The 26672-nt window shown below is 40.4% G+C and overlaps 1 protein-coding gene across 2 annotated transcripts in view; it reads left to right on the forward strand.

Annotated features, from left to right (window-relative positions):
- The window catches only part of ppp2r5a (protein phosphatase 2, regulatory subunit B', alpha isoform), a 38712-nt gene that overhangs the window by 6363 nt on the left and 5677 nt on the right, over nt 1-26672 (forward strand). For both annotated transcript variants that reach the window (XM_015947458.3, XM_015947456.3), the window contains exons 2-10: nt 10760-10956; nt 19921-20022; nt 20098-20190; nt 22221-22351; nt 23164-23223; nt 24642-24750; nt 24854-24907; nt 25009-25059; nt 25127-25246. In XM_015947458.3, the coding sequence (XP_015802944.1) occupies nt 10760-10956; nt 19921-20022; nt 20098-20190; nt 22221-22351; nt 23164-23223; nt 24642-24750; nt 24854-24907; nt 25009-25059; nt 25127-25246 (917 nt within the window). The remainder of the gene's footprint in view (nt 1-10759; nt 10957-19920; nt 20023-20097; nt 20191-22220; nt 22352-23163; nt 23224-24641; nt 24751-24853; nt 24908-25008; nt 25060-25126; nt 25247-26672) is intronic.

Here is a 26672-nt window from a genome sequence, read left to right on the forward strand (position 1 = left end):
ATTTGTGTTGTTTTGGGGTGGGGGTCAGGGGCGCCTCCAGAAAATTTTTATTGGGGTGGCCAGATGGGGCAAAAATTTTTTTTGGGGTGGCACACTAAATTGGTCCTTGTAGTAACTCTGTGAGAGTTTAGCCTGAAGCGATATATTGCATTGCTCCTTTTATTCATTTTTATTGAAAAATCAGTATGTATCCAAAACATTTAACTTAAATTTAACAAACACAAACATTTTAGAAAAATACATTTCAGTTATTTAAAATGTTGTTCCAAATTTAATTTAAAATGTAACTTTTTTAGGTTAATTCACCTGTGTTGCTGTGTTCACAAAAAAAACCCTCTGGAGATAAAAACTTTTTTAAAATGGTGAGCAGCGGAAACATATGTATTTATTTTTTTATTCTGATTATTTCTTTACTTATTCGTTGTATAATTTTTATTTTGTTTTACAATTATGTCTTGAATATACAAGATCAATATATGGTCTGACTGAACATTAATATGATTTATTAACACTGACTTTTCCTGGAGGGGGGGGGGGGGGGACTTTTCTAGGGGTGGCCATGGCCACCCCTTGGGGGTGCCCTTGGTGGGGGTGTACCACATAATTTACCTCCTGCATGTTAAATTTAACTTTGATCTGTTTATGAAATACTTAGGACATGACTGGTCTCGATCTGCTGGTTGATGGACACCAGATGGAGTAACCAGGACTGTGTGCTGATGATTAATACGTTTATATCATGGTAAAAATGTAAACAACAATTTAACGGCAAGGTTTCGCTCTTAACTCCTTACAAACTACCTCAGTCAACTTTTATTTCCGTAACGTTTCATAAAAGAGAGCCTGGCTCCTCGTTTGACTCACAGCTTTCAGGTCTGCTGCTGCTTTTCATCCACCTTGTTGCTGCTCTGATTACCTTAAATAAAATGACAATGTGCTGCTGAATGAGCTCCAGCGGGGCTATTAGAGATGGAAGAGCCTGTGGTGTGAAAGTAGACAACAGCAGTGTGTTATGATCTAGCCAAGGCAGACTCAGGAATACTGCCGGCATCTGTGTCCACGCACAGCTCACCTGTGACCTCTCTTGGCCGAGATCCACCTGATATTTCTCTTTTCACCACAATATATGCTCAAGTTTCGGAGTCGCACATGGAGATGATGGTGAAGTAATGAAACATGGGTAGTTTGTCTGTGATGGATGGGGCTTCCACTAATTAAAACACTGTAAACACAAACTAATCTGTCGTTGACACAGAAATGACTTTCTTTATTTGATTTAGCTAAAATAAAAGTTAATTAGGAGTTCAAACTCTAAATTTAGATAGAAATGCTTCTCAGATGTGATTTGATTTCAGCTAAATTGAATTTATTAGTTACAGCTGGTACTCGTTAGCATTGTTCTGGCTGCTCATTAGCTTGTAAAATGTTCAGTTTTTTTGTTTTAAATGTTGTTTTATTATTTATTAAAATCTATTTCCAATAGATGATGCAACTGCTGAATTTGTTTGCTAATTGCTTTTTAATGACAATCAGCTGTTTCATGATTAATAATCACTACTTCCTGTTTTGTCGTGTATTGGAGGATTTCAACACACATGTAACTCTAGCATCGTATGGCCTTTCAAAAAGTACTTTTAATCTTTTTATTTTCTTTCATCTCAACGAGGCATAATTTCCAAACCTTTTTAAAAAAATCCCGAATAGCATCAAAATAATAGCCTTGTATGCTACATTTTGACTTTAAACTCAACATTTTCAAAATACAATACATATTAAAAGCCGTCCTGTTGGGAGTTGTTATGTTTAAGTAATATTTCATCTTCTCCTCTTCGTAGTAGTTGGGAAGGATTCGTGAAAAAGAGGAATTATTGATAGTAAAATGACAAAAGTAAAAAATGGAGTGAAATTTTTTAATGCAGAACTATTTCCTTTTTTTCCTTATTTTAGCTGAGTTATGTTTAGCCTTTCCCTTTTACTTCTGAGTCTACTCTGCACACTTTATTTAGCGTAAATGATGTGTTTAACTACATACATTCTTGTTTACACCCACACAGTCACTCACCCAGACACACCCTTACAGCCAACCTGGCATTGAAGGAAAAGTTGCTGTTTTTTGAAACAACAGCTTTAAAAATAAAAATAAAAAAGCATTGCTGTCAGGACTGGGCATGAAGTTCTTGCGCAACTGTTATTATTAAAATGTCCCGAGTGTGTATTTGCCTGCTACAAACAGCAAAGTTAATGTTTAATTAGAATGTTGTGAGCTCTTTTAGAGCAACCATAATGATACGTGTTGAGACAGGATGATACTTATTATAGTAAAATACCTAGAAGGCATTCCAGCACACATATGTTTGAGTTTCGATTGACAGCTCCTCAGTTCAGATTTACAGAATGAGGCCTAACCCCACTTTTTCCCGTGTCTTTATTTTGCCCACATCCTTCGAATGTGCCGTCCAAACTAAAGCGGAGACGAGAATCCAGATTAGACGTGTTTGTAGCATCTGATCCAACCAGTTAATCAGCTGCAGTTTGACCTTTTTTGTCCTTGTCCTCACATAGATGGACACCTAACAGAAGTGTGTTTTCAGTGACTAACAGTCAGGAGAGCAGTGAAGTCAGTAATGTCCTCATTACGAAAGCACCTGCAGATGTGGGGACCCGGGGGCGTTCACAGCCACCTCCGACTCAAGGGTGCCCCCAAGGGGTGGCCAAATTGCTGCCCCCCCACCCCCCCCCACCCCACCTCCAGGAAAAGCCGGTGTTAACAAATCATATTAATGTTTAGTCCAACCATATATTGATCTTGTTTATTCAAGACATAATTGTAAAACAAAATAAAATATTACATTTAATGAGTAAAGAAATAATCAGAATAAAAAAATACATGTTTCTGCTGCTCACCATTTAAAAAAAAAAGTTTTTATCTCCATAGTAATTTTTGTGTGAACACAGCAACAGGTGAATTAACCTAAAAAATACATATTTAAATAAAATTTGGGATAACATTTTAAATTACTGAAATGTATTTTTCTAAAATGTTTGTGTTTGTAAAATTTAAGTTAAATGTTTTGGAAACGTAGTGTTATTTTAATAAAAACGAATAAAGGCGCAATGCAGCACATCGCCACAGACTAAACTCAACCAGAGTTTCCACAAGGACCAATTTGGTGTGCCACCCCAAAAATTTCTTTGGCCCCATCTGGCCACCCCATCATAATTTTCTGGAGGTGCCCCTGCTCCGACTACCGAGTTATCAACCACTGGTCCACAAGTTACTGCCGATTTTTATTTTCTCAAGACACGCTAAAATATTTTTGGCTAAAATAGTTCCAGAAAAACCTAAAAATATCGGTTTGTAGCAAAAGAAAAAGCTAAATTAAAAAGTGTGTGTACAGCCAGACCATATTAGTAGTAGTCTTACTAAAATTTCAGTCAGTGGGTCTTTTTTCCTTTAGCTAATCATTCAGATCTGTTGCCAAACTAGCAGGAAACTGTCACAGAGAGGGGTGTTTGTTGTAAAAGCTGGTGTTTTTATTGAAACTGTTTTTAATAATAGTCCCATATGATTTAATATTTCTCTTTTTATAAGCAGATTTACCCACTTGTTAGACTTGATGTTTTAAAGCATAGTCAAATAAAAACAAATGTATGTCTGAATCAAAAATGTAAACATTATGATCACCTTAAATTTATTTTACATTTTTAGTGTTACTTCATTGCTTTCACTCTAGCAAAAGAAGAGTCTAGGAAATAAAAAGCAAAATAAATAACCATTTAAGACAGCTAGGGTAGCTTGGTGATGTTTTGTTGGACGCAGATGAAGATAATAAAAAAAATGACCATATTTGTATTTTTGGCTGAATTAATCAACAGTATGATTGTTTACACTATCATAGTGCACAGTGTTCATGTGTTTGAATGAATTAACCATAGTTAGTGCAGGAAGTGGGAGGTGCTGGTGCATCATCCTATCCCGTTGACGGCTGTAGAAAATTACAACTTCACCAACTTTGAGCAGAAGCCAATTAAATCTTTTTTTATATTTTTGAACACGAGCTGTAGCTCTGCTTGTGGTGCAGAAACTCCGTCTCTGAAGTGGCTTGTGGCAGCAGTGAAGCATAGCTAGATGTTACAGGAAGTGACTTTGCAGAAGATTGTTTACGATCTATTTATTGCAAGAGTCACCAATCTTTGTGAAGCTGTGAGGTACTTCATGGTTATTAAGCAACAAGGTTGATTCACCTAATGGTGGGATGCACACACTACAGAACTTGGAACTAGAAAAGATCTGGGTGGAACTAAACTTCATACAATAAACACATTTAATGCTCTTTTAACAATATTGTAATTTACAAATCATTATTTAAAATCTTGCTTGTTAGCTTATGCTCCTGCTTGATCCCGATGTTGCATCAGGATCTATTTTTAGCTACTGTAGAATATGCTCTAGGAAACTCTTTGAGCCTCTTTAAAGCATATCAACCTTTGTTGGGGCTCACCATGACCCAGAAGCCCAGATAAATAGCCAAACAAAAACCCACAAATTAGCCCTACGATGAAAAGACCGAATGTTCCCGCCCACTCAACCAGGATATGAATAGGGAGCCTAAGGGTGTTTCTCAAATGTCAAGGAACCTTGCCTTGATGTCTTGGCCCCGCCCCGGTTGCCTAGGAGATATGTCAGGAGCCACCAAGACATGTTCCAATCGGTTCCAGTGTTCATGTTCTACCGAGGCATTTGTTAGCCGTTTAGCTAGCTCAGCGAGGATAAACGGGAGGTGTCTTGTAGCCAAGCCTTGGTCAAAAAGTCATCAACTCCCGGACCACGGGTCCCCGAAAGAACAAGAAAATGAATGCGAGTCAGTGGGGCTAAAACACTATTCTAATTCTGCTTTTTATGTGCCATGGATCTCGCATATGATGTCTGTGAATTTTAAAGATGCATTTTGATACCAAGAAAGCACTTATTTTCTAATGGGTGGGAAAGCATATTTTAGGTTTTGTGTGAAAATAATTCCAGGACTACAAATGCGCTTAATGAAAGTGACTCCATCGAACCAGACACGGAGAAAACAGAGGAAAAATGGGTATAAGTTCAGCGAACCTCAAATACTTCCTTCAGGAGGAAAGAACCACATAAATCAGGCCATTTGGTAAATAGCAGCTACGCGAGAGGAGATTCTGTGGTGACATCATATATGCTATGTGTCGATGTAGTCATGCTAATTACGAACTTTACAAGCTGATAAATCTCAAAGTACGTGACTGGCGTGGTCGAAACACACCTCGTTACTTTTCATTTAAATAGAAGTATAATATATGTGTTATCCAGGGTGTTGGATAAAAATTGTGGTAATCAAACAGAGTTTATCATCGTTATTTACCTTTAAATTAGTAATGCATCCCTCCTGCAGCTAATCAAGGCCAGACTGGGAGTCTCCATGGTCCTGCTGTGAAACCTCTTTGAAGTATTCCCTTTTGTCTTCCGTGATAAGTAGGTGTGGTTATCTCTTGTGATGTGATTCCTAATAAAAGCTCTCGACAGCTTTACCTCTGTGTGAGAACAAACCGCCTCTGACTCTGGTGTGTATGTTTCACCCTTTGCAAAGTTGAATTTGTTGATTGATTGTATGCTGATTATAATTAACCAAATTATTAATCTAATCCCGCTGTGTATGCTCTGACTTTCTTTGAGGTAATTTTGGGAGTAATATAAAATTATCCAACACAGGGTGTCAGGCAAAGCAAATTAGAAAATAGCTTTTTTAGCCCCGTTGACTTGCTTTCAATTTTTTCGTTCTTCCAGGGACCCGTGAGCCATCCGGAAAGGGAGGAGTCTTAGGCTTCCTATATTAAATGAGCTGCATGCTGATTGGCTGGTTTACCCCAGTGGCATGGAGGAAGATATGAATGTCGGGGTGGCCCAGGTCCTCCGTAGTACAAATAAATGAGAATGCATGTCTGGCAAAGTGACAGTTTATTGAGATGTTGAACGAGGGTCTGCAGACAAATGAAGTACTGGACTACCCATAAGACCATAAGCTAAGGATCTATCTAGCATTCATTCATAGTCCGGATATTCTCAGTACATCCTGGAACGCTAGTGGTGCTCCAACATTCTTCTTTATTTTTCTCTCGACCAACAAAGCCATTAACAGTTGCCCAGGCTAGCTTTAGTCGTAGTTCTGCCTTGCGTTTTTCTGCAGTTAGCTTTACTGCGACCAACATTCATATATTGCTAACTAGGGTTGTCACGGTGTGAAAATTTAACCTCACAGTTATTGTGACCAAAATTATCACAGTTTTCGGTATTATCGCAGTATTTTTTTTTAAAGCGTTACATTTTCAGACAACTAAATAAACCCTGTATATCAGGAAAATATTGTCCTCAGTTTGTGTCTAAATTTTGCCTAAAATTTGTTATTTTGTAATTATGTTTGTTTACATTTTTCTCCTTTAGTCTTTAAAATACCAATATTTGCCCATAACTTCTTATTTTTTGTCCGTTTGATGTCATCATTTTAAAAATATGAGATCAGATGATACTCAGTACTCAAGTAGCCTTCTAATCAGATACTTTTTTACCCTTACTTGAGTAATAAACCCTATATCAGGAAAATATTGTCCTCGGTTTGTGTCCTTCCGGTGAGCTTTGCAGATTTGGGAAAATGTCATCAGGCAGTAATCATTGTTAAATTCATAATTATTCTCGGAGAGAGACCAACTCTTATCTGCCCCTGGGAGCCCCGTAATGCATAGCGTCATTTCAATATGGGGGTGTCCGCGACACGGTTTATATGCAGGTAGCGGCGCTGCGGCTGCTTTATATAGCGACTCGTTGCATTCTCCCTCAACCCAAATCCTCGGATCACGCATTTTAGCTAAAACGCTAACGTCAACTTGCCTTGCGTTGACTGTAGAGTTGTGGGTGATGGTCACGCAGATGCGTCATGAGATTTGAAGCGTTGATGCCTTTCACAGACACTTTTTCCTGCATGTGCTGCAAACAGGATAGCCGTCTTCTATCCACTGTCCCTCGGCATTCTTCAAAAATCCAAAAAATGCCCGTACTTCCCACTTTGTCTTCTTTGAGGGATAATAAACGTCCTGAGTGCTGCCTTCTCCTCCTTTGACCATTATTTCAGCTTTAGCTTCAAGAAAGTTTTGGTTGTAAACAACAAAGTGCGCATGTGCCGCGGGCAACTTCAGCAGATGATACGGTGGCTGGTAAGGGTCACCGCGCCTACACCGCAGCCACGGTAATCCACCGAGATAATATAGTTTTTAAAAAACAAGACTGTTATTATTGTCAACTTTTTTATCGGGGTTTGCCGCTACATCGGTTACCATGACAACCCTATTGCTAACACTGAAGATGGGTAAAACATGCAGATGTAAAGAAGTGGGGTTTGCAAATTTCATAAGCCAGCTTTTTTAGAAGACTACTAATTTACGTAGTAAGCAGGTCAGACACAGCTCTGACGCTACATTTGCCTACCCAAGCTGCCTTTATTCAACAACTAAAAGATAAATGTGGCTTTATATTCTGCTGCCCCTCCTTTGGCGTTCCCAAGTGGCTGGGAAGGTTGGATAATAGGGCTGTTTTAATTCATTGATTTAGTGTCATTAGTGACTTTTTGGAAGGATTTTAGAAATTTGGTCAATATTGAATAAAGCACACCAGTTTTTTATAGTGGGCAGTTGTGTCTCTTTTCTAACTTGCATAACTTCAGTTATAAACAACAAGGAGTCTGTTGTTACTTGTGAGGAACCACGTAGACATTATGTAACAGATGACTGCTGGTAGGTACAGCTGACAGAAGGCCTCGGGTCTGAATGGGTTCTGGGATAAACAAAGGTAGAGAAGACGACCTGCCAAAGTTGAAGCTGAGCATCAGAATGAGGAAGAAAGCAGATCTGAGGGGCTTTGAAATCAAAAGCATGGATCCATTAAGAGTTGGATCAACTGTTCAGGTGGAGGTGGTGGTGTAATGGTGTGGGGGTACACTTTTAGCCCCTTAGTGCCAGGATCACAGAAGCTAAAACATGTTTTTAACGCACATCCTGATTCGCCAGGAGCCTTAAAGTCACACTAGATCATTTCCTGCTCCTCCACCCTGCTAGTTAAAAGTGGAATTACAACCCTGCTGTAGCTAGTGCTATCAATGAGCTAACACTATCATGAGCCAACTAATACAAAAATAAACCTTAAAGTAAAAAGATCCACACTGTTGGCCAAAAAACATTATATACAAGTCCAGTAGCAACAAAGCCAGGTCACCATCAGTCCGTGATTTTGTAGCCTCCTTTAGCTCCCACAAACTAGTGGAGGCTATGTTGATGTTTACTCTGATTTTAGCTCTTTGCTTCGCCTCTAAAGAGATACTCTTACTTTTACTTCCAGGCTCCGCCATGATGCCAACAGAGAATGCAAACAACTTATTTTTCTTGTGCTTTTTATTGATGATCGGCAAACTGATAATACTAACCGCTAGCATTACACCTAACAGTGTTAAGTAAGCTGTTAACCTACCTGCTCTATAAAACTATTGAGTGCGTTTTTTGTTCAGTCAAATATGAAACTGGTCAAGTTTCTAACTCAACAATCGCTGATGTTAAAGCTCTAGCTTAAAGTAAAACTAGCTAGTGTTACTTTAAATAAGCACTTCAATCCCTCATTTGCCGTGTGGCAGCTGTAGGTTTTCTGCTAATCTTTGTGGTTACATTGTTTTGCCTGCAGTGCTGTGGGTTTTCAGATGAGATTTCCTGTTTTGCCATCGTAAATTGTTTTATGCATTATTTATGTTTCTGAGTCTCAGACGTGTCTAATTGTCGGACTTAGAAATAATTAGCTTTAACCAAACTGTAATAACCGAATTTAACACAGGCAGATGTGTTTTCTCGTCCCTGCAGCTGACTACCAGATGATTGTTGCTTGAATAATTGGCCAAATAAATTTGTTTTCTAGCTTTTTTAAGTAAAAACAACTCTTAGACTTTTACGTGTTGTTGATTTCAGAAATGAAAAGTTCTGTGGCGAAAAGTAGAGAGCAGCTGTACCTTTTAATTTACCACAGAGACGCTTTGCACTGAATAAAATCCATATATATTTTGGACGCTTTGATTAATTCAGCATATGTTGGATCCCTTTGAAGCCCTCTTTTTCTTCTTGGTTCTAGTGGAAAAATTTCCCTTCCTTTGAGGAGTTGGTGCACTAATGCATCACAATGTGAAAGACAAAAATAACTCCACATTGGGGGGAAAAAGCATCTTAATGTTGAAGAGTATCTGAAAGGCCCACCCATCTGTCCTCTCCGGGGGATAAAAACAATCCACACAGTAAAAAAGGAAAAACTGAGCAAGCTCAGATGGAAAAAAATAGGTGAAAATTCTAATTATTCTTGTTTTAATGACACGTAATAGTTTGTGCTCTTGTGCACGACCATAAGAAATGATAATTGTGAAAACCGGTGTACATTCACTGGTCTGGATCTGCATAGAAAACAAGCGTATACAGATTTGTCTGTTAGACGACTATCTAATGAATGACTGGATGGATTTTATTGAGACTTTTAGCATCTTTACTGGATCCACAGCTGGTTAAGTGTGTTATTTTTTGTTGTTTTTGGGTAAAAATGGTCATTGCAGCTACTTGATCATAGCAAAATTGCTATAAGTAAATTTTAGTTAGAAATTTAGCTACAAATTTAATTAAATGCAACATATCTTTAAAGATTTCATTTTTTTTTACTCGAATAAGAATGCACGCAGGCACACCCACACACACACTCGTGCGTGCGTGACTGATGAAAGGTGAGCTGCAGGATGCTGCAAAAGCAGCGCGGCCCTTTCATCCTCCTCCCTCCACTTTCATCTCCCTTTTGAGGCCAGAGCCCATCGAGAGGCGATCCTTTGGGAAACCGCTAGGGCAGAACCGAGCACCTGCGACTGGAGTTCTGCCCACATATCGAGTTTACTCTAAACGGCCGCTGTCTGACCTCACAGGTTCAGTTGCTTAATCACTTTGTCAGCTGTCAACACAATTCTGCACAATAAAACAAAACAAAACAAAAACTCGCACCTCTGACCTTGTTATTATCTTAGCATGTTGTCAGACACTGATGCCATTAATTTGGACTCATCGGAGTTTAATTAGCATGGGCCACATTCCATTTACAGGAGGCTCTGTTTGTTGGCATTTATACAACCCCCAGCAATGTGGCTGCAGAAATGGAACGCAGCCTTCTTTACAATTAGCAACCAAAGGCTTTTTAATGACAAATAAGAACAGCTCTGCATTAAAATGTTATCCAAAACATCACATTTTTGCTAATTTAAACATAAGTGAATGAAGGCCTTTAGTTTTCAGTCACGTCCGCTGCCGTGGAGAGTGTAAATATGATCGTAACCTTAGAGCCGTCGGGGGTAACTGTAATGCCTCCCTAAACGAGACCCTGCAACACCTAATTGAGTAAAAAGGCTTTGCAGTCAGAGCTTATGAGTCGCAGAGTCGCCTTTGTTTGGATCACATTTGGTCTGTTGTGTCTGGGCCCCTCTTGATGAAATATTATCATGCGATAAATCACACAATTATGGGTTTTGGTGTTCTGGTGTCTGATTGAACCTTTTTCAGTTGGCCATGAACACAAACCAAAATGGATCTAACCATACACTTAGGCTCTGCGTCGTTCCTGCTCATTTGCATGGTTTCCTCTATTCAGCTGTGGATGAGTGTAATTTTGTTGTTTTTATTCCAGACGCCTCCTCTGCAGAGCAGCAGGAGCTTTTCACCCAGAAACTCCAACAGTGCTGCACCATCTTTGACTTCCTGGACTCGTTGGTGGACCTAAAGAGCAAAGAGGTGAAGAGGGCCACGCTGAACGAGCTGGTGGTCTACGTCTCCACCAACAGAGGAGTTCTGGTGGAGGCAGCGTATCCGCAGATCGTCAAAATGGTGAGGCGGCGCTCTTGATCATCACCGAAGTCATGTAGACTCATTTAATTTTGGAAATCAACTGACGCAACTGTAAATGTTCAGGAACTTCATAATTTATCTATAAATATTTATTTGATGCTTAAGTTTTTTTAATTGGATTCTCACTTTTTTTCCTCATCTCATGAAATAATTTGCATAACATGAATTATTATGCTAGAAATTACTGAAGTCTTTTATTTAGGCAATTTCATCATTAGATTCATGGCTTTTTTTTTTTTTTTTTTTTTTGCATTTGATAGACCAGATTAATTTTAATCATCTGTGCTCGAGGACCAGAAAACACATTTCGTACCACAGATCTACAGTCAAAAAACTGTAAAGCAGCTGGATTATTAACATCTGATGCCTGGAATCCACACATTGGTCATAAGAAGTCATGTTACACAAATACCATGTTTGATAAACTCATCGACCATCTGTTTTAGGGTGTGTGTGTGCGTGTGCGTGCGTGTGCGTGCGTCCTCCCACTTGATAATAATGAGTCAGGTGCAGCCTTTAGGGGACAACAGTCAGTGCTGCAGTGATGGACTCCACACTGGATTATGGTGCTAGATACCACTGAGCACATCCTCAGCTGGGTCAAGGAGTCTTCAGATTACTGATGGATTGTAGGCAGGAGTTCATGTCATACTTTTCCAGTGATTGCTTAGGGATCCTTTATTCACTTTAAAGTGTAAGAAAGTAGAGGAGGAAATCACGCGGAGCCTCGTGATTTGATGCAATTTAAAAATTATGCATCTTTCTTTTAGTTTTTGTGACCATTTATGACTTTTAAATTAATGTACGTATAACCCAAATGAGTTGAACTGTATTATATATTTTTATGTTTTAATAAGAAAAATAATCAAAACTGTTGTTTTTAAAACATTTTACTTTTGTGACAGTTTGAGTATAAAAGTCCCCCACACAAATAAATGAATAAACATAACAGAAAAGTTCAGCTTCAGTTTACTGAAGTGATTATAAGGCAGACCCATCTATCCACATTATGAATTGTTAGAAGATGATGAAGACTACGACAAAAAAATGACCAGGAAGAGGACAAAAAAAGACAATGTCAACAAAAACGATGAAGAAGAAGACGACAGTGATAAAGAAGAATAAGATGGCAAAGAAAAAGGAGAATTGCAAGAGTGTGTGTGTGTGTGTGCGTGTGCGTGTGTGTGTGTGTGTGTGTGTGCGCGCGTGTGCGTGCGCGTCTGGACGCCGTCAGACGGCTAGGTTAATAACTGAACTCGTGACCACTCGACACTTGGCATCAGACGAGGGCAAAGAGACAATCGCTTCAAGTGCTGCTCTTTATCCAAACGTCAGAATAAATCTCGTTTGAAGGATTAGTTTAGACAAACTGCACATTCAGCATATAGGATTAAAATTAGCACCTTTTTCCCTTTTTTGTTGCTGGTGGCCTTGATTCTCTCACCTTCCCCTCTCGTACGGCCCGTTGCTAGGTGTTGGTTGCCGTCACCCACAGGCAGACGAAGCTTGGCCTTCCTCACCAGCTTCACCTGCAGCTCTCACACTTAAGAACAGCCTGTTCTGAATCCTCCTACATCACTTTCAAACACAAATAGCTGTTTTCGTTCTCCCTTGTATGAAAATATCGCTCACGCCTCTGATGTTTGCCATCCTCCCACAGTGTTTTCTCTTGTTGAGTCCAATTTTACTTATTTATTCTGCAAGGTGACTGAGAGAATGAAATAACTGCCCCTGATGCTTGTGCGGTGGATTATTTGTGTGTGTGTGGTACAACAATACCGTCCCTCCTCTGTGATACTATGTTTAGACCATGCACACACAGTAAAAAGGAAGACTTAACAGGATGTGTGTCAGCTTTATTAAGATTCTGCAAACCCAACAAGTGTGAAGTTCTGGATTATGGCCAGCTGGGTTCTCACGGTTTGTGTTCTATCCTCAGATCTGGTCCAACTTGTTGCTGTAGTTCTCAGTAGGTAAAATTTAGCAAAGTGGTAGGTTTAAAATGTCAGCTGCATCGCAGATTTCTGCCAAAACACCAGGGATCTAGGTGTTTGTTTAGGATAATAATTCAATTCAGTTGATTTATATAGTGTCAAATCACGACGAGTCGTCGTCTCAAGGCACAAAGTAAACATTACAAAATCTTTCAGAGGTCTCATTTATCAAGCTTGCTTGCGCACTAAACGGGGTCGGAAAACTGCGTAAGCAACTTTCCACGCAAACTTTGGGATTTATGAAAGAAAACTTAGCGGAAAAATGTGCGCAACTTTAAGTTGACTAAGGACCTGGCTTACGCACATGTTGGACATGGAGAGCACCTGCAGTGCTGCTGCTGAGAAGGATACAATTATGAAATCCTGCAGCATTATCACTTGTACCGCTTCCTGTTCACACAGAACAAGACCTCACACACACGCGCACACACACACGCGCACACACACACACACACACACACACACACACACACACACACACACACACACACACACACACACACACACACACACAGCCTGAAGCGCAGAATACAGAATGCAGAATATCAGCAGGGGGACAGATTGAGGACTCAGGACTCTATCAAATGCAGGGCATTTATCCTTTTTATTTTTAGAACGCTCTTTGAACAACCTCAGCTTATATCTGCTCACAGCTAGTTGTTAGCTTGCCAGCTAACACTCATAAATATCCATATAATTCTATGTAAATATCACTATGTAAAACACAATGAAAACATCAGAATACACCACAATTAGAGACCAAATTTGTTTTAAGATGACAGAAATCACATTTTGGACTGGCCCAGCTCAGACTAGCTGTTAGCTAGTCAATCTATTTGTGCTAATCTCTGCTGATCCAAATTTAGAACGTTCAAAAAGCATCTGATCAATCAGCAGGGTTCGTCTTGGTGCTTGAAATCCTTTAAAAATGTTTGATAATTTAAAGGTATAGAAAGTGCTTGAATTTGTATTTAAGCACTTAAAAACAGCAACAGAAATTAGTCATAGTCCTAAAATACCAACTCTGTTTTAAAAGCCTCATGTATTTTAAAATCATCGCCAGTGTTAGATGATGGAAAATCTTCAACACTGACCTCGTGAGTTCTTAAAGGGTGCTTGAGCTAGATTTTTATTGAAGTATGAGTTCGCCCCTTCTTTTCCGACAACGTTCCCATTTAAACAATCAGCCTGGCACAGAATAAAACAATGTAGGCATGCAACAGGCTGTGTTGCAGCCATGTTTAAGAACAGATTAGATGCCTTTTTTGTTTCCAGATGGTGTTTTCATCAGCCATGAAATGGTTGCTCTGCTGTGTTTGATTTCTCCAAAAGAAAATGAAGAACAGCAAGTGGTGAAATTACTGCTCAGTGCAGGTAACAGCAGTGAGCCAAGGGCGAGCTTGTCCTTGAAAATGATCTGCCTCTGCAGCACGAGACCATGGCTATTACTGTCTTCTTCTAACAAAAACTATCTTTTCAGTGTCAACTCAGCATCAGGATTATTGCCATGAGTCCCGTAAAATCTGCAGAAAAAATGATTCACTTAATCAGAACACATTTGGTCATTTTAATTCAGCTTCTGCTACCGTTGAGACATGAATGAAGCGTGAGCTTGCAATCTGCCTGTGTGCATTGTGATGTTGCTGCGAAACAGAAGCAGCTGTGCTTTAGAAGAGATGTTACTAGCTTTAACTGGGGGAGTCGCACTGGCCTCTTTCACACAGCTCTTACAAGGCAGAATGAATGCAACTTCATGGTGCATCCGAGTTTTAAATCAGTGCTTCTGCAGAAGAAGGTGATCAATATTACAGAGCTGCTGTTATTACAGGTCAACATAAGCTGGATCTGACGGAATTATAGTAGACGAGTGATGGCTTAAGAAAGATTTTTGTTTGGTGCTAGAGGCCGACCGATATGTTTTTTTTAAGGCCAATGCCGATCGACAACTGAAAAATCACTGTGTGCAATATAAATTAAATAAGTCAATAAATCTCTTAATATTTATTCAATTTCAAGTATAAAACAAACTCAAAACATTAAAATAAAACGGTGCGTTGGGGTACTTCGGGGCCTTTCTTCAGTCTAGTAGTGGCAACAGTTGGCCACACAGGTGCCCTTTTTTATTAATTAATTTTTTTGTCTGCTCTTAATAATAATAATAATAATAATAATAATAATAATAATAATAATAATAAATCAGTCGGCCATTATATTGGTCGGCCTCTTTTTGGTGCAAAAGTTAATCTTCTGAGCAATTTACTTAAAGATGAGGTTAAAAAAACAATGGAAAATTGAAAAATGGCTATTGTTTCACTAAACTGCGATAGTTGGTGACTAGCTGAAGATGTTAAGTGGCAAGACATTGCACAGATATTCAGGAATCACATTCATACGACACTAATAATTGGCATTTCCAGATTGCTGCCCCAGTACTCCATGGTGTGGTCAGACATCATATACGTAGACGCGATGTGGATTGAGGCTGCCTATTGGACCTTGCATAGCAGCGTGCAGCCATCTTGGATGGGTCCCCAATTGCCCCCAGTGCATTTATTTCCTCCTCCGAAGACGTTTACTCAACTAAAAAACACATTTGATCATTTCTAACAAAATCAGACATATGTTACATTATGGTAATTAAAATATAAATATAATTAAATGAATATAAAATCCCAAACAGGTAGGCTCGAAAAGTCAATAGTAATCCTACCTGATCTGTTTTCAGTACTGCACTGGCTGCACAAAAAACAGGCATAGTTGCACACCCTGGGTGGATTCCATTCATGTATTCATGTCTGTGGGTGTGGTGTTGATTTGGAAAAGGGTAGAATGCCTTCTCCGGGTCAGGGATGAGGTCCTGCCACAAGAGGAGGAGTATCTTGCGGTCTTGTTCACGAGTGAGGGAAAGCTGGAGTGCGGGATCGACAGGCAGATTGGTGCTGTGTCTGCGGTGATGCAGGCGTTGTACTGTTCTGTCGTGGTGAAGAGAGAGCTGAGACAGAAGGTGAAGCTCTGGATTTACGTTTCATGAGCTTTGGGTAGTGAACAAAAGAACAAGATCGCGGATACATGCGGAAAGAGTTTTCTCTGCAGGGCGGCTGGGTTCTCCGTTAGAGATGGGATGAGAAGCTCAGCCATCCGGGAGGGGCTCGAAGTAGATGCACTGCTCCTTCACATCAAGAGGAGCCGATTGAGGTGGCTTGGGCTGTTGATTAGGATGCCTCCTGGATGCTTCCCTGGTGAGGTTTTGTGGGCACGTCCAACCTGGAGGAGGCCTAAAGGGAGACCTAGGACACGCTGGAGGGACTATGTCTCTCATCTGGCTGGGGAACGCCTTGGGATTCCCCCGAAGGAGCTAGACCAAGTGGCTGGGGAGAGGGAAGTCTGGTCCTCTCGACTTAGGCTGCTGCCCCTGCCACTTGACTCCAGATAAGCAGAAGAGGATGGATGGATAGGTGGGCGTGGTGTCCAGCCAGATTTCTCTCCAATTTCCAATGATCATAAAAATAGGATTTGAAAAATGCTCTTCTTGGACATCCGACTTCCGTAGCAGCTTTTCACTGTTTTGGTCACTAACACCTCCCAAACTTGTCTCACATTTTTGGGCTCACGGAAGCCGAATTGAGAACGGTTCCAGATGCGTCCTACCACCTTTTTGAGAGGAGTTTTCCCGGGAAGTTTTTTTTAAGAGTCAGCGCCTCTATAGCGAGGCTCTGCGAATCACATGACGAGAACTTGTGAACATTTGAGGACATTTTGGAGATTATTTGCACAAACCCAGCTACTAAATAGTTGCATCCTAGTGGGATAATAGTTCTAATCCCAAATGATGATTACCAAACACAGCTTCAGTGTCTTGTTAGGACATTTTGTGTTTATTTTTAAACTGTGTTGCTGCCATCTTTAACAGAAATGACACTCAAACTGAAAGCTTTGATTGTGGATTCTTTCAGCCTGTCACATTTCAGTTTGGTGTTGAGGTTTAAAATCCTGTTGCCACCCTTCCCTCCCATTAGTGCCAGCGGGATTTTCCAGCTGCCAATAGTTCATTTGATGTCGCCGTTATCACTTCAGCATGAGGTTGTGCATCCAATCACATCATACCGGCTTTTCCAGCTCCCCGCTGCCGTGTTTGTATGTGTGTCACTCTCGAATTTACCCCCGCTAAAAATAACAAGAGAGGTGGCAGTGACCTGTCTGCGGCGATTGTCTCTGGTGCAGAATTTTAATAAGGTGTTGTGACAGGTGCTGAATTTGTAATGGTTTATCGAGTAGATTTGTGTTTCTGTAGTGGGATTAAATGTCCTCAAATTCCCTGGAGTAGTCCTGAAAATAAGCTGCTATCCTCTCCAGTCGCCATGTTGCCAAGATGTTAACGTGTTCGGTTTAGGCCTCACAGTTTTAGTAGTGGATTTACATAAAAACAACTAAAAACACCATGTACGTCTGGTATCTGGAAACATGTACACAAATTAGCCAAAAATAAATGAAAATGCATGATGTTCTTTAGTAAGCACCCTGAAGCCGGGTGTACACTGTGCGACTTTTTCACTTTTTTGAGCCGATTTTCCACTCGTGCGAGAATCCACAAGATCGGGGCGAGTTTTGCGCCGAGCGTCGTGTAGTGTACAGGGGGTTACGAGAGGCGATTAACACCACGTGACCAGCTGCCGATCAGCAATTGTGAGCTCGCACGGACTTCTGGCGTGTTTAACTCATTCACTGCCAGCCGTTTCCTGATCGCTAACGGCCTTCGCTGCCAGCGTTTCTCACCATTTTTACTGTTTTTTTTAAGAGTCACAGAACGTTGCGCGCTAGCATGATGTCGATGCCAAAACAACCTAAACAAAGAGGAGACTCACCTCTTACATCAGGAAGAAGCCGTGTGTTTCGAGCTTTATCCGTTCTTTCATAATCCGTTGTCGAATTGTGATCGGCAGACGCTTTTCCGGTTCGCGCCTCACTTTTTTTTACAGGAACGGCCCAAAACGATCTCCAAACACATGGATGGTCTGCTTCCTGATCATGTGATCTGTGACGTATGCGGATGAAGATCGGCTTCAGGGCTGAGATGTTTGGGGGCTCGTTCCGATGCTCAAACAGTAAAAAAAAATGCAAATGACGACTTTAGTCGTCATTGGCAGTGAACGGTTGGATCTAAAATGACGACTTTAGTCATCAATGGCAGTGAATGAGTTAATATTTCGCTCGTCCCTCGTGAGGGTATCGCACTCTTGAAGCGGCGCTGCGAGCAGCTGCGACCCAAAATGTATCAGAACCGCTCACGGCGCATGCGCAATTCTGCATCAACACCGCTCGCCCGCTATTTCCCTAATAACACGTTGTTCGTTTTAATTTCTACACATCTTTTTACTCACAAAGATTGTCAAGAAAGCGTGTTTGTCATGTTCATGTCAAATTAAACTGATCACAAAACACAGATTTATTTTCTTTATTTCGTTTTCCTCATCCAACCCCATAAATCCCTGTGTGTCCTCCTGCAGCACTCCCGAAGGACAACAGGCAAGACAAGACAAAAAAGTCTGACGTGTTGAGTAAAAACTGCTATTTTTAGCATATTTTTAGGGCCGACGTGTTGCTACCAGACGTACAGTGTGAGCAGTCGGATCGCATCTGAGAACTGGGTCGTGCAGTGTGAGCACATGACTCGTGAGATCTGCCCTGCGAGGAAGTCGTACAGTTTGAGCTGAAGCTGAGTGCTACGAGTGAAAAAGTCGCACAGTGTACGCCCGGCTTAAGAGGGCTCGGGTAGCAGCTGTTTTTAATGAAGGATTTGAATGTTATCAGATAAGAAATCCTCTGTTCAGGCTGGTATAGAAGCCCGGGGGCTGAATATAGAAGCAGCTATGCTAAATACTCTGCTGAACTCAAACACCCTGTATCAGGCAGATGTTCTGCTTCATCCATTATTTCTTTTTATTAATATGCCAAATGTGTTCGGTAGTATTGACTCTTTCAAGCATAAAGGGGCTTAATCAAGACAAGCAACGGGCTAATGTTGAGTCGACGGATAACAGAGAAATCAGCAAAGAACCTATTTATTCAGTTGAGTTGATGGAAAATACCAAAGAAAAGACAAAAACACGTATTTTAGCATCAAAAACATGAGCTGTGGTCTTAAAACTTGTACTGGTCAGGTACAAATAGGGCTGTTTTAGACCACTTGTTGTAATTATATCCCAATAAAATGTCTTTATTCTAATTAATTGAAAGTGTTCATGTATTCATTAGCCTTTGAATGAATGTTTCTTATGCTGCAATGTAACTGCTCATCCTTTAACTTTGCTTTTTAACTTATTCATACATCTGCTTTAATTTGTGAAGGCAGTTTTCACTTGCTTTTAACACCTCCTAGTGTCCGTTTAGTGAAATATTCGCCGTGCATTCGTCTTTGTAACATTTTAATCTAACAGCTGAAATGTCTCTTCAGCCTTCATTAGTTTCTACAGGAGTTATTCATCACTAAATCTAACAAATCAGCTGTATTCATGATCTAAAACATGCAGGAAACATGCTGGAAGCAGATTTGAGTGCCAGGCAGTCCAACAGGGACCAAAGTGGCACTCTGAAATTGCAAGTGCAATATTCTGGCCACAGAGGGGGTTGAGGGTCTGAGTGACATTTCATTAACCCTGTAAAGGGTCATTATAGCACATATTGGCTGAAGAAAATGATTTAAAACTATTAAAATAGTGTGGCTTTAACTTATATTTAGAAATCGGCTTTTATGTTTTCACGTTGATTTTTAATGCTTTATGTTCTTGCTGTTCTGGCTCCTGGAAAGCACATTAAATAGCTTCTCTGTATGAAAAGTGCTATACCAATAAAGCTGCCTTGCCTAATTAAAAACCTATAAACACCCTGTTCTTTAATGTTTATATCTCTTTATATGTTAAATAGTGCAACAGATCCTTATTTATTCCTGCAGATCTGCACCAATATTTTCCGGGCTCTTCCTCCCAGTGAAAATCCAGATTTTGACCCAGAAGAAGATGAACCCACTCTTGAAGTGTCATGGCCGCACATCCAGGTGAAGTTCTATACCTCACTGTGTCCAGCTGACCTTTGAAGATTCTTAATAATTTCTGTTTTTTTGCTTTTTCAGCTGGTGTATGAGTTCCTCCTGCGCTTCTTGGAGAACCCGGACTTTCAGCCCAGCATTGCAAAGAGATTTATTGATCAGAAGTTTGTTTTACAGGTAGGTCCTGTATGTTTTAGTTGTTTATCTGCAGCGTCAGAATTTTTAAATCCTTCCAAAACAAGCACCGCATGTCACCAGGCTATGGTTTGATATTTGCAGGATGAATCGAACGCTCCGCTTTCGCTCGTCTCCATATGCGCCCGTTTAGCGCCCACCTACTGGAGGAATGTTTCACTCCTTACATCTCAGTTGCTAACAGGCATTATAAGGTCTGGAATGTTGGCCGGGCCACATCCGAGGTGCCTGCTCTGACTTTCCATGATGCGAGCGTGCCGTTTGGGAGCTTTAAATAGCTGCCTGTTGTTTACTCTTTAGAGGAGCAAGGAGTGGTGAAGGCAGAGTGATGAGGTGGGATGGGAGAATCTTTAAACGTTCACAACAAAACAAAAACGACTTACAGTAAACTAGTTCTGGCTCATCAGGCTCTTTCCTTTAATCGCCTGTTTTTTAATGTTCCTCGTGTTTAGCTCGTTGCTGCAGAAACCCTCATCGGCAAATGACCATGTGTGCAACATGTGGGTGGACACGTGATCAGGTTGTGTTTGTGTGCCTCCGTGTGGGATCTCGGTTTATAGTTTCCTATAAAAATGTCCTAATGTGCTTTGTAAAGCACAGCCTCTCTATGGTTTTGGCTGAAAGTGAGAATCTGTTGACTCTGGTTAACTTCGATCGGGCTCTTGAGAGCGCTCAGGTCCTAATGTGACCCCCTGTGATTGAATATTGATGCGGCCGCAGGCACAACCAGCATGTCCGCGTTACACGGCGTCTGCTTTGGTTTCACAATGCATACCCAACGTCCATATTTCCTTTAATCGTTATTGATCGTCACAGTCGTTATGCAACCCTATAAGCTAGACAAAATAATTATTCTTTTTCTATGATGCATTTTTAACACTTTGTGGGGATTTACATTATATTCATCTCAATAAAGAAAAGTGGCATCCAGGTTTCTGCAGCTGCACGTTGCAAGTGTCCTATCATTCTTTAGCCCTGGTATGCAGTGGTTGCACAATGTCTCATAAACCACGGGACAGATTACAAAGAATCATTAGATGTATGTTTACACCTGATTAGGTTTGGGAACTGATCTGTTTCAAGATGGCTGCGACAGCTCAAACACAAAAAAGGTTTAAAACTCAGCGAGTTTTCATATCACAATGCAATTTGGTGTCGTTGAAAGTATAAGTTCTGCCCGTCGTGCTAGACGTTTGTGCTGGAGTTGGTTCTTCTCGACTTCAGTCAGCCTAGTAAAGATTAGGTTTGCTCGGATGTAAAATCTCTGCAGACTTGAGGAAGCTTTTGTGAGAACAAGAATAAAGTAAACCATGTTGCAAACTGTGCAACGGTCTTGTGCAAACCTCTGGTTGAAATGGAGAAAGAGCGCTTGCAGCATTAGAATCAGAACATAGCTGCAGACATGTGCACCACCACAATAAAAGCCTTTTCTAGGATGTTAAAAATAGACCGTCAGCCTCGTCACCAAGGTGCTCTCAACTTGCTAGCAGAAGATGAGCACCAGAGCCTGGACGCGCTGCGCGGCGGCTTTACTTCTTCAGCTGTATCGTAATGATGACTCATCAGTGCTGCAAATAGCTGCTTTAAACCAAGGGCTTTGAAAGCTGTTTACATTGCTAAGCGCTCACACATTTGTGTGTGTGTGAGCGTGTTCAATAAGCTGCCTCACAGCTAGCGCACAAGGCTCAAATATGTGTATAGTCAGCTGCAGCCTTTTCTTCAAAGATGTCTTCCTTAGATAAGACATTCATCTCACTGTCAGAAGCTGGATTTATACCACAGTGAAGGCAGCATAACCGCTGAGTCATGCAGTGACAGCAGTGACCACGAAACAAAACGTGTCTTTTTTTAACTCAGCGAGTGATTGATGATAGTCCTGTTGGCGCCTTTTATTCAAAAATAAAACATTTGAGCTCATTTGTTAGGTTTATGGTACAAACATAAATCTCTGATGCGTGACTGTGAGTTGTCGCTCAGGAGTGATGGCTGTTGCTTTGCCTCCATCCGTGCAGCTGCTGGAGCTGTTCGACAGCGAGGACCCGAGGGAGCGGGACGTCCTGAAGACCATCCTGCATCGGATTTATGGGAAGTTCCTGGGCCTGCGAGCCTTCATCAGGAAGCAGATCAACAACATCTTCTTGAGGTGAGTTTGTCCGTCGTGCATTCATTTTTACTTCTTCTTTAAAAGGTGTGGGTGTTTCAGGCGGTGTCTGATCGGCTCAGATTCATAAAAGTCACTATTACTGCAAACATTGTAAATGGTCTGGAACAAAAACTCATTTTCTTTATGGTATTAATCATCAGACCCAGGCAGTTTGTACTCTAATGGGTCAAACATCAGAAAACGGCAGCAACGCGTCTGGAGCCAGTAATACCTCACATCATCTGCTGTTTAATCTGTTTATTTAATTGCTTTTTGGCTTCTTGCTGCAGAAATGCTTTTCTCTAAACTCCACAACTCTTCCTACTTAAAAAAAAATTTTCTTACAACTATAGAAGTTATAGAAGAAGTGCTTTTATTTATTTATTTATTTATTTATTTATTTTTAAATGAGATTAGTCGGAACCATCGCCTGTTTGGTGTGAAGTTATAGAGCTTCTCATTCACTTGACCCCATTCCCCAGGTTTGTGTTATGAAAATGATTTTGTGAACAGATCCATCCTTTTTTCATATAAAGAAGATATTTTCAGGATTATACACGAAAAGGAAATGAAATTCTAAATCTGATTGAAACGATTAAAATAAACACACATTAACAGGAGCTGTTAGAATAATGTAAGGAGATTATTCTTAGCTCTGCGATGGACTGGCTCTCTGTCCAGGGTGTACCCCGCCTGATTGCCCGTTGACCGCTGGAGATAGGCACCAGCCCCCCCCCCCCGACCCAATGGATGGATGGCTTATTCTTAGCTTTTACAGCCTTTAATCTTTTATTTATTTTTTACTTTTTCAGGTTCATATATGAAACCGAACACTTTAACGGTGTTTCTGAACTGCTGGAGATTCTGGGAAGGTGCGTATTGGACTATGAAGTGTCATTTGTAGTCAGTGTCCTAATTTAACAGCAGTATTTCTGGTTATTTAGCCCATCAGGAGAGGAAAAAATGGGAGCTAATCTCTCAAAGTCAAATTTCATATTATTTATACATTTTTAAATGTTAAAGTTCCAAGCAAAATATTTAGTTTATAAACTAAATGATTATTTTACTAAATAGATATTTAATTTGGAGCTAAATATTTAGTTTACAAACTCCAAACTGAATATTTATTTTCCAAAATAAATACTTAGATCCCAGCTAAATATTAAGATCTGGCCCTAAAATAGATATTTTTGCTGGAATCTAAATATTTATTTAGCAAAATTAATATTCAGACTGGAGTTAAATATTTAGTTAGTAAACTAAATATTAATTTTACAAACTAAATATTTAGTTCTGACCTACATATTTAGTTTGTAAAATAAATATTTAATTCTAAATTAACTATTTAGCTTGCTAACTAAATATTTAGTTCGGATCTTTAATATTTATAAATGTGTGAATAATATGGTAAAATTGTACTTAGAAAAATTATATCCCATTATTTTCTCCTATGACAGTCTAAGGCCTAGTCCACATGTAGCCGGGTTTTTTTCAAAAAACGAATATCCGCCCCTCCAAAAACTTGCATCCACACCACCTCGTTTAAAAAAAAAAACTGTCCACAAGTACCCAGATAAATATGTTGTTAAGGACATGCCAGACCTGTAGGCGGCAGTACTTCCCCCATTCTTAACCTCGTCCTTCGTCTGTGGTCTTCCACAAGGAGCAGTAATTCCGCTTGCAAAAACAAACGAGCACAAAGCGCTTGGACAATTGATAAAGGAGCGCAGCTCTGAGGGCTTCCATGATGCCGGCTAGTGTAAACACAGGTCGCACACGTGATGTCAGCATTTTTTGTCGCGGAAAGTGACGATGCGGACCTTAAAACTCTGGTTTTGTCTGTCCACACGCAGACACCCAAAACGGAGAAAACGCAGATCTTCACTTTGGCCGGAGTTTTTAAAAAGATCCGTTTTCGTGTGAAAAAACTCCGTTTTCATGTGGATGACAGGCCAAAACGTAGAAAAATATCTACGTTTTGGCAGATCCCTGGCTACGTGTGGGCAGGGCCTAAATAACAGTATATTGCTGTTAAGTTCTGACTTTACAAATGGCACCTCACATTGGACTAACAACAAAAGTTATTTATGAAATATAGAAAAAAAAACATTTTCAGGTTACAGCTTCAGCAGAGTGAAGATATGAGGCTAAATGATTCATTCAATTAATGTTTTGAGCATCTTTTCAGTAATTAAATCTCCGCTTTACTGAAATTAGAAAATAAAAATGTCTGCTGTGGTTTGTTTGAATCATGTGTGTAATCTAGCAATCCCTCTTTGTTTATTTTCAGCATTATTAACGGGTTTGCCTTGCCTCTGAAGGCAGAACACAAGCAGTTCCTGATGAAGGTGCTCATCCCGTTACACACAGCTAAAGGACTGGTTCTTTTCCATGCACAGGTAGAAGAAAGTCAACTTCACAGCTGTTGTAATAAATGTTGGTATTATGGTGTCCCCTAGTGGATTAGACGTGTAATTGCATGTTATTATTCACTTCCTTCAGCTGGCTTACTGTGTGGTTCAGTTCTTGGAGAAAGATCCCACGCTTACAGCGCCGGTACTTTTTATATTCTTCCTTCCACTCAAATTACTGAGGAGAAACATCTGCTCTAGTTAGAAGCCATCAAACACAGAAGATAAATCCGGTTTTCTCTGCAGGTGATCCAGGGCCTGTTAAAGTTCTGGCCCAAAACCTGCAGCCAGAAAGAGGTACTCTACCTGTCTGTTTGTAAGCTGTTTGTTTCTGGCAGCATAAGTAACGACCGCTCCCACTCAGGTGATGTTCCTGGGGGAAATCGAAGAGATCCTGGATGTCATCGAGCCATCGCAGTTCAGAAAAATCCAGGAGCCGTTGTTCAAGCAGATCTCCAAGTGTGTGGCCAATCCACACTTTCAGGTGTGCTGAGATCTTAGTTTTTGCATATTTTTGAATATTTTAATTCATTTTATTATTTAATCACATCAAAATAAACTGCATTGTCTCAACCAAAAATCGCTTTTCAGCTGGAATGTATGTAATTTAGCAACATATCTAATTATAAATCATAAATAGTTCAGATTTCCAAAGTTAATCTGTGAGGAAAAACCTACGAACATCTAATATTTAGCCTGTCGTAGGGGCCTCTTTGAACGGCCTCAGTATGGAGAAGCAGAGATTGGTCAAACAAGCGAACTGACTGCAAATAACTGTAGAATAATGGGCTCGACACACGGGAGGCCACATCGCCTCTCCTCCATTCATTTTCAATGAGACATGCGCGACAAAGCAATAATCGCGGGTCTCCCTTCTGCTAAGCGAAACGCGAAAAACTTGCATGTTAACTTTTGCGCTCATGCACGTGTCGTGCACAGGCGACGCAGCAACACGATCCCAGAAAGTTGAAATATTTTCAACTTTTCATCGCTGTCACTCGGACGAGGACCAATCAACAGAGGTTTCATTCACTGACCAATGAGCGGACAGGATGCTCCGTACACCTCCGAGCAATCAGGAAGGAGAAGTTGATGCTTGCTGTGACGGATTTCCCAGAACTGTACAATATTTCTACTAAAAAATATAGAGATATTCACACAAAGGCTGCAGCGTGGGAAATTGTTGGTGCCAGAATTAAATGATGGTATTCTCCGTTTCTTTCTCTGGTTTGTAATATGGGATGAACCCATTCTCATGTTATTTTTTTATATAGTAAAATCAGAAGTAAGATAGATGTCACATACCTCTAGCAGCACCTTGTGAAACATCATATCTACCGCTTTTTTAACTCTGAACTGCTTAAATAACCTTAATTCCCTCCAACCTGACACAGCCAATCAAAACAACGGAAGATTCGAATTAGCCATGGAACAGAACGCGTCGACAACTTTGCCGCTGCCGCAGGTTGCCTCCCGTGTGTCAGGTAATAAAAGCGACGGATTTCGCTGATCGCGGTCGTTTGTCTTCTCCTGTGTGTCAAGCCCATGAAGGTTTGTAAATGGTATGTGCACAAACTTATGTTGGGATTTTGAGCTTGAAGTTGTTTTAAGGCTTATTTTGGTGGATTATATGTGATTCAGGAAGAAAAACTGCCAGCTAAACTAAGTGAATTAGCAGTTGTTGGTTCCTGAACAAGGAAAAATGGTGGATATTTCATCGCTGCATGGTAGCAGTGGACCAGAAAAGGGTTTTGATTTTTGACTTTCAGGTTACCCGATACCCTATTAAGCTGATTGTCTTGAATATTAGCCGATTCTGACAACCAGCCAGTTTAATTTTATGCGTCTCTTAATAGAAATTCACTAGTTGTCTGTGACTAGCCATTAGCTTATCAATCTGGTAAGAACTG

This window comes from Nothobranchius furzeri, chromosome 2 (genome assembly GCF_043380555.1).
Source record: "Nothobranchius furzeri strain GRZ-AD chromosome 2, NfurGRZ-RIMD1, whole genome shotgun sequence".
Lineage (NCBI taxonomy): Eukaryota > Metazoa > Chordata > Actinopteri > Cyprinodontiformes > Nothobranchiidae > Nothobranchius > Nothobranchius furzeri.